The sequence below is a fragment of the Corylus avellana genome, chromosome 10 (assembly GCF_965113065.1).
Source record: "Corylus avellana chromosome 10, dhCorAvel1.hap1.2, whole genome shotgun sequence".
NCBI classification, from domain to species: Eukaryota; Viridiplantae; Streptophyta; class Magnoliopsida; order Fagales; family Betulaceae; genus Corylus; species Corylus avellana.
Window position 1 is genome coordinate 3,233,278 of NC_142499.1, and position 15,658 is coordinate 3,248,935.

General features: G+C 35.5%; 2 protein-coding genes across 2 annotated transcripts; both read right to left on the minus strand.

The window, feature by feature from the left end:
* Window positions 1-3,218: 3,218 nt before the first annotated feature.
* LOC132192107 (glucan endo-1,3-beta-glucosidase, basic isoform-like) lies at window positions 3,219-4,956 on the minus strand. Its single transcript, XM_059607324.2, has 2 exons — window positions 4,835-4,956; window positions 3,219-4,324 (listed from the first exon to the last, which is right to left on the minus strand). Exons 1-2 carry the CDS (start codon window positions 4,935-4,937, stop codon window positions 3,381-3,383), a joined length of 1,047 nt encoding a protein of 348 aa, XP_059463307.2. The 5' UTR covers window positions 4,938-4,956; the 3' UTR covers window positions 3,219-3,380.
* A 6,808-nt stretch (window positions 4,957-11,764) lies between these two features.
* LOC132192211 (glucan endo-1,3-beta-glucosidase, basic isoform-like) lies at window positions 11,765-13,127 on the minus strand. Its single transcript, XM_059607483.2, has 2 exons — window positions 12,997-13,127; window positions 11,765-12,870 (listed from the first exon to the last, which is right to left on the minus strand). Exons 1-2 carry the CDS (start codon window positions 13,088-13,090, stop codon window positions 11,927-11,929), a joined length of 1,038 nt encoding a protein of 345 aa, XP_059463466.2. The 5' UTR covers window positions 13,091-13,127; the 3' UTR covers window positions 11,765-11,926.
* Window positions 13,128-15,658: the final 2,531 nt, after the last annotated feature.

Here is a 15,658-nt window from a genome sequence, read left to right on the forward strand (position 1 = left end):
CATTTGATTTGATTTTTTTTTTCAGATTTGAATTTTGAATAGTAATCATAAGAGTTTGTGGAAAGAAAAATCAGGAAAAGAAAAATGGGAAAAGTCAAGATACCCTCAAACTACTACTCAATTAATTATGTCTTTTCTAAATTTTTAATTGTAACAATATCTCTTCTAAACTATCAAAAAATTGACAATGAAACCCAAGAAAAGCAAAAAGACAAAAACGACCATAATTTTGTTTAGGGTTAAATACCTAATACCCCCTGGGGTTTAAGAACTTTATTTTTACCCTTTGGGGTTTCATTTTTATCACAGGACCCTCTCTGAGGTTTTGATAAAGGACTAAGGCCTGGCCAAAGGGGGTGGCTCCCAAATGGCCAAGAGCCACCTCCAATTTTTTTTTTTTTTTTTTTAAATACATTTTTTTTAAAATAAATTAAATAGGTGCCACGTGTCAACATCTGATTGGTACACGTGTCAGTCTTAACGGTCAACTAACGAATGGACTAAGTTTGCCCTTTATCAAAACCTCAGGGAGGTCCTGTGATAAAAATGAAACTACAGGGGGTAAAAATAAAGTTCCTAAACCCCATGGGGTATTAGGTATTTAACCATTTTGTTTAATAAGACAAAAATACTCTAATAAATTCGAAAAAAAAAAAAGAAAAAAAGAAATTTTCACACCTTTATTTATTATTATTATTATTTTTTAGTGTCATGTCTTGTCTTGAACTGTTTTTTACGCTGACTTAATAAGTAATTCAAACCCTTCTCTTGTGGTCCCTAAGAGGTAGCTCAATCGGCTAGGGATCACGCCTCATAAAGCGGAGGTCATTAGATCGAATCCCCCCTCCCCTCTTGTGCGAACATGTTAAAAAAAAAAATAATAATAATAATAATAATTAACTCAAACCTAAACATGCATATTACATCTCAAAAATCATGTTTTGACAAAAGAAATTTAATGCCTGCAAGAAGGTTCATGTATTTTATCATAAACCTAATAATTTAATTTCAAGATATAAGGCTTTCCTATTATAACATGTTTTTCAAAAGTGGCGTACGTGGTCAGGCCTCAATATTTTCAATTTTTATTTTAAATGAAAATATTTGCAATAGAACATATGATATTATTGAAATAACCATACTTTTTTTTTTAACAAGTCCGCACAAGGAGAGAGGGGAAAGAAAATTCGAATTAGTGACCTCCGCTTCATGAAACATAGTACTCAGCAAATTGGACTACCCCTTAAAGACGAAGTACCATAGGAGAAAAAAAGTACTCTGTTTTTTAAGAAACCCCCTAGGTAGGGTGGGGTTGGATTTGAAAAAAAAAAAAAAAAGTCTTACCTTATAAACTTCTCAAGTATTTTTCTTTATCTAAATAAACTCCCAAGGTAGGGTGGAGGTGGTTGCACACGCCATCCTTTAGAGGTGGGAGGTGGCTGTGTGCCCGTGGGAGCCATCTCCATATGCAAGTGATAGGTCGTCGCATTAGCAGTGAATGTATGTTATAAATATATACCACATCATTGTCGCATTAATCTCTCACAATGTTGACATACCACTACCATTTCACTCTTAGATCAGCCTTATAAAATAAAAATGCAATCATAAATTGACAATATTATTACATTAGTATAGTGGGATAGTAGCGTGTTGTCCGGCGTTTCTCTATCATTTTCTGGACAATTAATTAGGTGTAAAGGGACACTGTTTTTTGGGGGTCTTTATAACATTGGGGTTTTTAAGCAAGTTGCCTTGGCTGCATGCCTTCCCCTTAGAGCCGCCCTGATCCCTGCCTGTTATCGTAAACATGTGCAAATTCTATGCTTCCAACATGGTTCTGTAGAGCATTTGGACATTACTAATGTTCTGTGGAAAATTGAGACATAATTGTTTAGTCGGCCTCCACCTCCTTCCTAGTCACAGGTGCAATAACTAATGATTTGATCATATTAGAAGACCCGGCTGCTTCATCCGGCGGCTCATCAGTTGACAACCGTCAATTACGCTGTGAGTATTTTTGGTTTATATAGTCGGCCTCCACCTGCTTCCTAGTCACAGGTGCAATAACTAATGATTTGATCATATTAGAAGACCCGGCTGCTTCATCCGGCGGCTCATTAGTTGACAACCGTCAATTACGCTGTGAGTATTTTTGGTTTATATATATATATATATATATATATATATATAGAGAGAGAGAGAGAGAGAGAGAATTTTAGACCAGAATTCTCTACAATTAAAAATTAGGATCAATAACTTTTTTAGTACTTAGGTTTACAATTTTTTTTTTTTTTTTTCTCCTAGGTTTCCAAAACGGTCAAACATGGTACCTGACCTATAGGTAAAGATGAAATTGATGCATCGATTAGATTCCGAGAGAGAAAATTAACAATATGCCACATGTCCTAAAAATTAAAAATAAAATAATAATAATAAAATAAATTTTCAAAAATTAAAATTAATTTCAAAAATTGCATTGGGTGGCCGGCCACCCCATTTTGGCCAATGGTGGTGGCTCAGGCTGAGTCACCCCATGGCTTCTGGAGATGGTCGAACCAACCCCAAGGGCTTTGGGAGTAGTTTCGGCAACCCGTTTTTGGCCCTTGGGGCTCTTGGGGGTGGTTCGGCCCACCTCAGACTGGCCTAGCCACCCCTAATGGCCAAAATGGGGTGGCCGACCATTCTATGCAATTTTTATTTTATTTTATTTATTTTTTTTAAGGTTTAGCTTTTATTATTATTATTATTATTTTATTTTTAATTTTTTTAGGACATGTGGCATATTTTGGGAGTGACACGTGGTAGATCATTATTTTTCACTCACGGAATCTAATGGAGTTATCAATTTCGTCTTTTCCCAAAGGTCAGTTACAATTTTTGACTGTTTTAGAAACCTAATGGGAAAAAATAAAAGTGGCAAACCCAAATACTTAAAAAGTTATTAACCCCAAAAATTAAAAATCTTTGTTATTATCATTGTCCCCTAGTATTAGGCCGGGGCCGTGAGAAGGGCCTTCTACGTGAGCAAAGAGCTTAGACGCCCAAGCAAGTTGCGGTAGAGGCCCTCCGGTCCTCTCACAACTCTGGTACAATTTTTCTTCCATTTTTTTATTTATTTTTTATTAGTACATAACTTTGTGAATAAAAAACTAGGTGTGCCCAATAAGGTGCAAAGGCAAATCATACTGTTAAAAAGGAAAGCCAAAGTGGCGTGATTAAGTAAAAGTATTCATAAGCCCATAGAACATGTGATATTATTGAAATAACCATAGTTTTGAGTCTACGGGATTACAAGTAACTCTTAATTTATTATTATTATTTTGTTTTAATGTGCACCAAAGCTGCACTTATTCCAGGATGCAGTAGAAGTGATATTCTTAACTGAAATTCACTTGGAACTTGGGCTGTTTATTTGGACGAAAGAGCCCAAAATATTTCTCAAACTCGGGATTTTTCTGGTTTTCATCAAACATGGCAAACACATAAGTTTCTATAGGCTTTCCGGGCTTCTTTGGAGTCCCCCCCTTCACATGCTGAACCAAATTCGTAATGTAAGTTCTTTCATTGTCAAGAGATGTCCCTGTCCCACCAGCAGAAGGCCAACCAGACTCCGATATAACGATCTCCAAAGACCCTCCTCCAGCCTTTTCCAGCGCTGCATAAACAGCATCTAAAATGGCATCAAAAAGATTACGATAATTGAGCGGGGGATCATTCACTACTGTTGAAGGAGCTGTGAAAAGAGCATAGTCAAGACGAATGTCTTTGGTGTTGCCAATGTAACTAAAGTACGGGTACAAGTTAACGAGTAATGGAGATCGATTGTTCCCTAAGAAGCGGATGATCGGATCGAGAAGCGGTCGGTAATCGGACTTGAATGAGCCTTTTGATGGCGGGAAGGATTCTCCAAGGACTCCGGTGTCGATGGCAGTGGAAACTTTGATTTGGTTCGCAAGGCCAGCCGCAGAAATTGCATTTTGAATGTTTTGCATGGCGGGGACAAGAAATTTTGCAACTCCATCTGAAGGCTTCACTTCGTTTCCGACAGCAATGTATTTGAATTTGACATTACCAAAGTTTTTCACATTGTTTTGGACCCAAGTATTGGCATTGGCTTGGCTTGAAGCAATATTTTGAAGGTTATCATTTGGAAGGCCTAGAATGAGCTCAATATTGGAGCCTCGAAGGGCTTGGAGAGTATCTTGTTCTGGAGAATAGATTCTCATTCTTCGGATGTTGTTTTGTTTGTAGAGTGCTACAACCTCATATGGCTGTGGTAGGTTGTTCCCGACCCTTCCATAACAAACACCAATTTGAGCACCTGCATTAGATTAAACAATAAGTCAATCTTTGTTTTATATATATATATGTGTGTGTGTGTGTGTGTGTGTGTGAATCGTGACGAACGAGCTAATTATAAGTTAAACTAATGTAAAATTTGGCATAAAATTAGACAAACGTATAAGATAGAACATGTAATCAAACACTAGAAGAATATTTGATAAGAAGTATAGTTATATTGATTCGTTTTATGATTTTTTAAGAGTAAATGTTGTTCTTCATATCTATTTCACATCAACTGACGTCGTGTGTTTTAAGCGATTTTGAACATATATCAGTTACTTAAAAAAAACAAAAATATTAACTACCTAAAATACGCTACGTCAACCGGTACGTGGAGAGTATATATAGCACTACTCTTTTTTGGTAACAAACTCATAATTATAGATCTTTTTAAAGCGTGTCCAAGGAGATTTTAAAGAAGTTTTACTTGCACTACTTTTGTGTGTGTGTGTGTGTGAGAGAGAGAGAGAGAGAGAGAGAGAGAGACCTGTCGTGTCAAGGGTAGCAGAAAGCATCCCAAAGAGTAGCAGAATGGATATCATGGAAGGGGTTTTCCTAGTTGAATGAGAGTTAGCCATGGAGAGAAACATAGAAGGGAAAGAAAGATTAAGCAAGTATGTATATATGCTTATTCCAACACTACTCTACTGACCTTTTATAGTGAGAGAAATGGTTGTTCTGGTCAAGAAATCAAACACTAGGAAGATTTTTTTTTTTTTTTTGAGTAATTGCAACGGGTCAAGTACTCTATAAAGATATATATATGGAGTATGCATTAATTGCGTTATTAATTTGAATGTTCAATGCAACATGTCAAGCACTCGATCTATTCATGAAGAAATTTGACTTGGCAATATGCCTCTCAATTTAACAAGTAGCACACCAATGAAGAAGCCTATTCATGAAACTAAGTGCTTGTCAACCAACCATGCCTCAACTGGTCAAGCACTCTAAAGAGAAGCAAGCCAATGTTTTGTTTATAATTGTTGTTTTGGGGCATGCAGTTTCTTAACACCCCTCTTCAATATTCCTTTGTGAGAATTATTATTTTTTAAAAATTTTTTTTTTTATTATTATTTTTTAAGTCAGCTGTCTTCTCCATAATTGATCGCAACAATATCTTCTCTAAACTATTAAAAAATTGACAATGAAACCCAAGAAAAGCAAAAAGACAAAAACGGCCATAATTTTTTTTAATAAGACAAAAATACTCTAATAAATTCGAAAAAAAAAAAAAAAAAAAAAAAAAAGAAGAAGAAATTTTCACACCTTTATTTATTTATTAATTTTTTTGTGTCTTGTCTTATCTTGAACCGTTTTTTACGCCAACTTAATAATTAACTCAAACCCCACTCTTGTGTTTCCTAAGAGGTAGCTCAATCGGCTGAGGACCATGCCTCATAAAGCGAAGTTTATTAGATCAAATCTCCCCTCCCCTCTTGTGCGAACATGTTAAAAAATAATAATAATAATTAACTCAAACCTAAACATGCATATTACATCTCAAAAATCATGTTTTGATAGAAGAAATTTAATGTCTGCCAGAAGGTTCATGTATTTTATCATAAACCTAATAATTTAATTTCAAGATATAAGGCTTTCTTATTATAACATGTTTTTCAAAAGTGGCGTACGTGGTCAGGCCTCAATATTATCAATTTTTATTTTAAATGAAAATATTAGCAATAGATCGAACATATGATATTATTGAAATAACCATAACATTTTTTTTTTTTTTTTTAGCATGTCTTCACAAGGAGAGGGGGAAGGGAATTCGAACTAGTGACATTCACTTTATGAGACGCAGTCCTCAACAGATTAGACTACCCCTTGAGGACGAAATACCATAGGAGAAAAAAAGGCACTCTATTTTTTAAGAAACCCCCTAGGTAGGGTGGGGGTGGATTTGAAAAAAAAAAGGTCTTACCTTATAAACTTCTCAAGTATTTTTCTTTATCTAAATAAACTCCCAAGGTAGGGTGGGGGTGGTTGCACACGCCATCCTTTAGAGGTGGGAGGTGGCTATGTGCCCGTGGGAGCCATCTCCATATGCAAGTGGTAGGTCGTCGCATTAGCAGTGAATGTATGTTATAAATATATACCACATCATTATCGCATTAATCTTTCACAATGCTGACATACCACTACTATTTCACTCTTAGATCAGCCTTATAAAAATAAAAATGCAATCATAAATTGACAATATTATTACATTAGTATAGTGGGATAGTGGCGTGTTGTCCAACGTTTCTCTATCATTTTCTGGACAATTAATTAGGTGTAAAGGGACACTTTTTTTTGGGGCTCTTTATAACATAGGGGTTTTTAAGCAAATTGCCTTGGTTGCATGCCTTCCCCTTAGAGCCTTGATCCCTGCCCGTTATGGTAAACATGTGCAAATTCTATGCTTTTAACATGGTCCTTAAGAGGTAGCTCAGTAAGCTGGGGACCACACCTCATAAAGCGGAGGTCATTAGATTGAATCTCCCTTCCCCTCTTGTGCGAACATGTCAAAATAATAATAATGATTAACTCAAACCTAAACATGCATATTACAACTCAAAAATCATGTTTTGACAGAAGAAATTTAATGTCTGCCAGAAGGTTCAAGTATTTTATCATAAACCTAATAATTTAATTTCAAGATATAAGGCTTTCGTATTATAACATGCTTTTCAAAAGTAGTGTACGTGGTCAGGCCACAATATTATCAATTTTTATTTTAAATGAAAATATTTGCAATAGAACATATGATATTATTGAAATAACCATACTTTCTTTTTTCTTTCTTTTTTAACATGTCCGCACAAGGAGAGGGTGAAGAGAATTCGAATTAGTGACTTCTGTTTCATGAGACGTAGTCCTCAGCAGATTGGACTACCCCTTGAGGACGAAATACCATAGGAGAAAAAGAAGTACTTTGTTTTTTAAGAAACCCCCCTAGGTAGGGTGGGGGTGAATTTGAAAAAAAAAAAGTCTTACCTTATAAACTTCTCAAGTATTATTCTTTATCTAAATAAACTCACAAGGTAGGGTGGGGGTGGTTGCACACGCCATCCTTTAGAGGTGGGAGGTTGTATGTTATAAATATATACCACATCATTATTGCATTAATCTCTCACAATTGTAACAGATGGTATGATATTGTCCGCTTTGGGCCAAGCCCGCACGGTTTTATTATTGGATTTATTCATATAAACGCATCATCTTTTTCATATCCAGGCAATGTGGGATGTCACAATCACCCTCTCTTAGGGCTCAGCGTCCTTTCACAATGCTGACATACCACTACTATTTCACTCTTAGATCAGCCTTATAAAAATAAAAATGCAATCATAAATTGACAATATTATTACATTAGTATAGTGGGATAGTGGCGTGTTGTCCAACGTTTCTCTATCATTTTCTAGACAATTAATTAGGTGTAAATGGGCACTTTTTTTTGGGGCTCTTTATAACATAGGGGTTTTTAAGCAAATTGCCTTGGTTGCATGCCTTCCCCTTAGAGCCTTGATCCCTGCCCGTTATGGTAAATATGTGCAAATTCTATGCTTTTAACATGGTCCCTAAGAGGTGGCTCAGTAAGCTGGGGACCACACCTTATAAAGCGGAGGTCATTAGATTGAATCTCCCTTCCCCTCTTGTGCGAACATCTCAAAATAATAATAATGATTAACTCAAACCTAAACATGCATATTACAACTCAAAAGTCATGTTTTGACAGAAGAAATTTAATGTCTGCCAGAAGGTTCAAGTATTTTATCATAAACCTAATAATTTAATTTCAAGATATAAGGCTTTCGTATTATAACATGCTTTTCAAAAGTAGTGTACGTGGTCAGGCCACAATATTATCAATTTTTATTTTAAATGAAAATATTTGCAATAGAACATATGATATTATTGAAATAACCATACTTTTTTTTTTCTTTTTTTTTTTTAACATGTCCGCACAAGGAGAGGGTGAAGAGAATTCGAATTAGTGACTTCCGTTTCATGAGACGTAGTCCTCAGCAGATTGGACTACCCCTTGAGGACGAAATACCATAGGAGAAAAAGAAGTACTTTGTTTTTTAAGAAACCCCCCTAGGTAGGGTGGGGGTGAATTTGAAAAAAAAAAGTCTTACCTTATAAACTTCTCAAGTATTATTCTTTATCTAAATAAACTCACAAGGTAGGGTGGGGGTGGTTGCACACGCCATCCTTTAGAGGTGAGAGGTTGTATGTTATAAATATATACCACATCATTATTGCATTAATCTCTCACAATTGTAACAGATGGTATGATATTGTCCACTTTGGGCCAAGCCCGCACGGTTTTATTATTGGATTTATTCATATAAACGCATCATCCTTTTCATATCCAGGCAATGTGGGATGTCACAATCACCCCCTCTTAGGGCTCAGCGTCCTTTTACAATGCTGACATACCACTACTATTTCACTCTTAGATCAGCCTTATAAAAATAAAAATGCAATCATAAATTGACAATATTATTACATTAGTATAGTGGGATAGTGGCGTGTTGTCCAGCGCTTCTCTATCATTTTCTAGACAATTAATTAGGTGTAAATGGACACTTTTTTTTGGGGCTCTTTATAACATAGGGGTTTTTAAGCAAATTGCCTTGGCTGCATGCCTTCCCCTTAAAGCCATGAGCCGTGCCCGTTATGGTAAACATGTGCAAATTCTATGCTTCTAACATGGTCCCTAAGAGGTAGCTCAATCGGCTAGGGACCACGCCTCATAAAACGGAGGTCATTAGATTGAATTCCCCCTCCCCTCTTGTGCGAACATGTCAAAATAATAATAATAATTAACTCAAACCTAAACATGCATATTACAACTCAAAAATCATGTTTTGACAGAAGAAATTTAATGTCTGCCAGAAGGTTCATGTATTTTATCATAAACCTAATAATTTAATTTCAAGATATAAGGCTTTCGTATTATAACATGCTTTTCAAAAGTGGTGTACGTGGTCAGGCCACAATATTATCAATTTTTATTTTAAATGAAAATATTTGCAATAGAACATATGATATTATTGAAATAACCATACTTTCTTTTTTCTTTTTCTTTTTAACATGTCCGCACAAGGAGATGTTGAATGAAATTCGAACTAGTGACTTTCGTTTCATGAGACGTAGTCCTCAGCAGATTGGACTACCCCTTGAGGACGAAATACCATAGGAGAAAAAGAAGTACTTTGTTTTTTAAGAAACCCCCTAGGTAGGGTGGGGGTGAGTTTGATAAAAAAAAGTCTTACCTTATAAACTTCTCAAGTATTCTTCTTTATCTAAATAAACTCACAAGGTAGGGTGGGGGTGGTTGCACACGCCATCCTTTAGAGGTGGGAGGTTGTATGTTATAAATATATACCACATCAATATCGCATTAATCTCTCACAATTGTAACAGATGGTATGATATTGTCCGCTTTGGGCCAAACCCGCACGGTTTTATTATTGGGTTTATTCATATAAACGCATCATCCTTTTCATGTCCAGGCAATGTGGGACGTCACAATCACCCCCTCTTAGGGCCCAACGTCCTCGCTGGCGACCCTCATGGGCTTGTGCATGTTCCCCTCATCTCAGGTTGGGCTATGACTCTGATACCATATATAACAAATATGGTCCAAGTGGTATAATATTATCCGTTTTGGGCCAAGCCCGCACGGTTTTATTATTGGATTTACCCCTAAAATGCATCATACCATTTAGAGAGAGTATATTTCATATAAACACATCATCTTTTTCATGTCCAGGCAATATGAGACATCACAGCTGACATACCACTACTATTTCACTCTTAGATCAACCTTATAAAAATAAAAATGCAATCATAAATTGACAATATTATTACATTAATATAGTGGGATAGTGGCGTGTTGTCCAGCGTTTCTCTATCATTTTGTGGACAATTAATTAGGTATAATAGGGCACTTTTTTTGGGGGGGTCTTTATAACATAGGGGTTTTTAAGCAAATTGCCTTGGCTGCATGCCTTCCCCTTAGAGCCGCCCTGATTCCTGCCCATTATGGTAAACATGCGCAAATTCAATGCTTCCAACCATAACATGCGCAAATTCTATGCTTCCAACCATAACATGCGTAAATTCTATGCTTCCAACATGGTTGTGTGGAGCATTTGGACATTACTAATGTTCTGTGGAAAATTGAGACATAATTGTTTGGTCGGCCTCCACTGCCCTCCTTCCCAGTCACAGGTGCAATAACTGATGATTTGATCATATTAGAAGACCGACTGCTTCATCCGGCGGCTCATTAGTTGACAACCGTCAATTACGCTGTGAGTTAGAGAATATAGAATTTTTGGTTTATATATATATATATAGAGAGAGAGAATTTTTGACCAGAATTCTCTACAATTAAAAATTTGGATTAATAACTTTTATTTATTTATTTTTTTTTTTGCATGTCTACACAAGAGAAGAGAAATTCGAACTAGTGACCTCCGCTTCATTAAACGTGGTCCACAGCCGATTGAGTTACCACTTGAGGACAGGATTAATAACTTTTATAGTATTTGGGTTTACAATATTTTTTTTTTCCCTAGGTTTCCAAAACGGTCAAACATGGTATCTGACCTATAGGTCAAGATGAAATTGATACATCCATTAGATTCCGTGAGAGGAAATTAACAATATGCCACGTGTCCTAAAAATTTAAAATAAAAAAATAATAATTAAATTAAAGCAAAAAAATTAAGATTAAAATTAAAAATTGCATTGGGTGGCCGGCCACCCCGTTTTGGCCAATGGGGGTGGCTCAACTGGCCTATGGGGGTGGTCGAGCCACCTCCAAGGGCTTTGGGAATGGTTTCAGCCACCCCTTTTTGGCCTTGGGGGGTGGTTCGGCCACCCCCAGTGGCCAAAATGGGGTGGCTGGCTACCCTATGCAATTTTCAATTTTTTTTTTTGGTTTAGTTTTTATTATTATTAATTTTTTGAGGACATGTGACATATTTTGCGAGTAACACATGGCAGATCATTAATTTTTTCTCATGAAATTTAACAGAGGTATCAATTTCGTCTTTTCCCATAGGTTAGGTACAATTTTTGACTGTTTTAGAAAGTTAGTTGAAAAAAATTAAAAGTTGCAAACCCAAGTACTAAAAAAGTTATTAATTCAAAAAATTAAAAATCTTTGTTATAATCACTGTCCCCGAATATTTGGCCGGGGCCGTGAGAAGGGCCTTTTACGTGAGCAAAGAGCTTAGACGCCCAAGCAAGTTGCGGCAGAGGCCTTCCAATCCTCACACAACTCTGGTACAATTTTTCTTCCATTTTTTTATTTTTATTAATACATAACTTTGTGAATAAAAAACTAGGTGTGCCCAATCAGGTGCAAAGGCAAATCATACTGTTAAAAAGGAAAGCCAAAGTGGCGTGATTAAGTAAAAGTATTCATAAGCCCATAGAACATGTGATATTATTGAAATAACCATAGTTTTGAGTCTACGGGATTACAAGTAACTCTTAATTTATTATTATTTTTTTGTTTTAATGTGCACCAAAGCTGCACTTATTCCAGGATGCAGTAGAAGTGATATTCTTAACTGAAATTCACTTGGAACTTGGGCTGTTTATTTGGACGAAAGAGCCCAAAATATTTCTCAAACTCAGGATTTTTCTGGTTTTCATCAAACATGGCAAACACATAAGTTTCTATAGGCTTTCCGGGCTTCTTTGGAGTCCCCCCCTTCACATGCTGAACCAAATTCGTAATGTAAGTTCTTTCATTGTCAAGAGATGTCCCTGTCCCACCAGCAGAAGGCCAACCAGACTCCGATATAACGATCTCCAAAGATCCTCCTCCAGCCTTTTCCAGCGCTGCATAAACAGCATCTAAAATGGCATCAAAAAGATTACGATAATTGAGCGGGGGATCATTCACTACTGTTGAAGGAGCTGTGAAAAGAGCATAGTCAAGACGAATGTCTTTGGTGTTGCCAATGTAACTAAAGTACGGGTACAAGTTAACGAGTAATGGAGATCGATTGTTCCCTAAGAAGCGGATGATCGGATCGAGAAGCGGTCGGTAATCGGACTTGAATGAGCCTTTTGATGGCGGGAAGGATTCTCCAAGGACTCCGGTGTCGAAGGCAGTGGAAACTTTGATTTGGTTCGCAAGGCCAGCCGCAGAAATTGCGTTTTGAATGTTTTGCATGGCGGGGAAAAGATATTTTGCAACTCCATCTGAAGGCTTCACTTCGTTTCCGACAACAATGTATTTGAATTTGACATTACCAAAGTTTTTCACATTGTTTTGGACCCAGGTATTGGCATTGGCTTGGCTTGAAGCAATATTTTGAAGGTTATCATTTGCAAGGCCTAACATGAGCTCAATATTGGAGCCGCGAAGGGCTTGGAGAGTATCTTTGTCTGCAAAATAGATTCTCATTCGTCGGATATTGTTTTGTTTGTAGAGTGCTACAACCTCAGATGGCTGTGGTAGGTTGTTCCCGACCCTTCCATAACAAACACCAATTTGGGCACCTGCATTACATTAAACAATAAGTCAATCTTGGTTATATATAAAATTTAATTTCTATATCAATATATGATTACATGAATTAAGTAAACAAAGTTCAAATATAAGACTAGAGAGAGAGAGAGAGAGACCTGTTTGGCCTAGGGTGGCCATTAGCATCCCAAGCATTAGCATGGTGGAAATCATCATAGGAGGGCTGTTGGCAGCACAATTGGATTGAGCCATTGGAGCAAATATAGAAGAAAATAAGGTAAGAAATGGTAGCAACTATATATGCTTTTAACATTTTCAAGCTAGCTGCCCTTTTATAGAGGGAGTCAGAGGCTTCTACTTGCGTCAGAATTTTGGGTAAAAAAATTCCATAAAACTCCACATTTTTCACTGGTCAAGCATTCCAATATAGAAATTACAAAGTTGCATGCATCATTAACAAAGGCACACGTAACTTTGTGAGGCCATTCATGTAGCTTACTCATATATACGACCATTCTATGACATCATGCTATATATGGAAGTACTGGGAGAATCGTATAAAAACATTACTCTATGTCCTAAAACGCGGAAAAGTTAACCGTTTTCTTTGAACAAACGATGTTTCGAGCAGAGACATAATTATGATTTCTTATTAGGAGGGGTCAAAACATTAATAAAGGGGTGACAACAAAACTTAATTTTTAGGCTGAGAAATATATATATATATATATTTTTAGATTTTTTTTAGCTATATATAAATTTACATAAGTATTTTAGGTATTTTTATATAAATACTTTAATATATTATACATACATTTGTAACTGGCCTGGGAGGGGGTCATGATTGTCAGAGCTTGCAATCACTTGGAGTTTTTGAGATGCATTCCCACTACGATATCATATTTACAAATTACTATATATAATAATAAATTAAGCTCTTTGGTGGTAGGATTTGGAGACACGTGCATGTCATGCAATGCGTTCTCTAAGACAAAGTTAAGATTTGACGATGTGGGCGTATTTGTTAGAGTATACGAAAACTGAGATCCACGTGTATGGTTGCTAGCAACAGGTCGCAGCCTCATAATATTTTTGTCATATTTGGTAGACCTCCTCGACCCTGGTTCAGTGGTTCTGGACTTCGGCTGCTTGACTCGGTGCCGGTGGGTCAATAGCTGACAACCGCAAATCACGCAATGAGTCGGGAAATAGAAAGACGTCGTAGGCAAATGGGTAGATGTATAAGAGATAAGTTTTGTTTACTTGTTAAGGTTCGGTTTGTTTCATGTAAAATGTTGTGTTTGAAAATATTTTTATTGTGTTTGGCTTGTAAATAAAAATCAGTATCGAAAATGGTGGCAGTGATGCTTGGCATAGAGTAGACTTATATTTAATATGAATTAAATTTCATCTAAAATTAATTTAGATTACTTATGTTATCAGTATTTTTAAATTGAAAATAAACATGCATTTATTTGCATTATTTGTATTTTAATTATTTAATTATTTATTTTAGAGTTTAGTTATCTTTCTAGAGGTTCAAAGTCTAAGGCATGTAATCTTCCTATTTAAATGATAATATTTGAATAAAAAGAAATTAGAAAATTATTCTCAATCTTTCTAAATTGACCCTCTTATCAAACCGGTTCGATTGTGTTGGCCCGTTTAGGTGCTTTTGACCAAATTGAAGATCATATTTACAGTCGCATCCTGTTTTTCTTGAAAATAGTAAAGCATTGTTGACATAGCTTTTAGTGGTAAGCATAAATTTATGTATTTTGTGATTATTATTTTTGCGTTCTTTTTAATTTCTCACATCTAATGATTCTGGAAAATACAATAGATTTCCAAACAGTTCTTGAATGTATCTTAAATTTTTTTTTTTTTTTAAAAAAAGACAACCTAATCCCTCTCACAACTACTAGTAATTACTTTCTTCATGGCTGAAGAAAAAAAACACTTCAAAGGACTCTTATTCACTAAAGTCACAATATATGTATAGATAATAAAATAGAATAAATATAAAATAAGATATGATACAACCACACTTTAAACTCAACTTTACCAAATTTTTAGACTAAATTTCGCTATAGTTTAACAAGCTCTCTCTTCTCTACATGCAATTTTCTTTAAAAATAAAACTTAAAAGAGAAAAGTTGAGCCAAAGTTTGACTTAGATTGTACCTTTATACTTTTCCATATAAACCAATTACCACCACCACGTGTCATCCTCACCCAAAAGAAAAAAGAATTTCCCTAACAAAATAATATTACCGTTATTAGGTATTAATATTTCTTAGTTAAAGAAAATATTTTCAACTGGATCAAAGAGTAATGGAAAATTTTCGTTCGAGTGTGCATTATTATTTATCCTCTTTTACTGTTTTAAAAACTGTGAATACTAAAAATAAAAAGTTTCAAGATAATATTTGTATGATTTAGGAAAAAGAAAATAAAGTTTAGGAAAACAAGTTTATGAACGTAAATTTATCGAACACCAACACCCTTAGGATTTCTTTATTTTATTTTTTTTTCTTGGTGTTTAATTTTTTATCACAAGAAATTTTTAAAATTTTGATAAATGATCAAATTAATTATTTCGTCCCCTAACTATTAAGTGACTTAACAAAAATTCATATTAACCAATTAAAATTTGACACTTGAAATAAGTTTCCATGTCACCAATAATGACATGCTAATGACATGGCACTTGAGCCAATTTTATATTTTCTCTGAAAAAAACAAAAGATTAAAAAAAAATTGAACCCCACCAATTGCAGGTGGTGGTCTCAGCCAAGGGGTGGCTCGGCCTGATGGGGG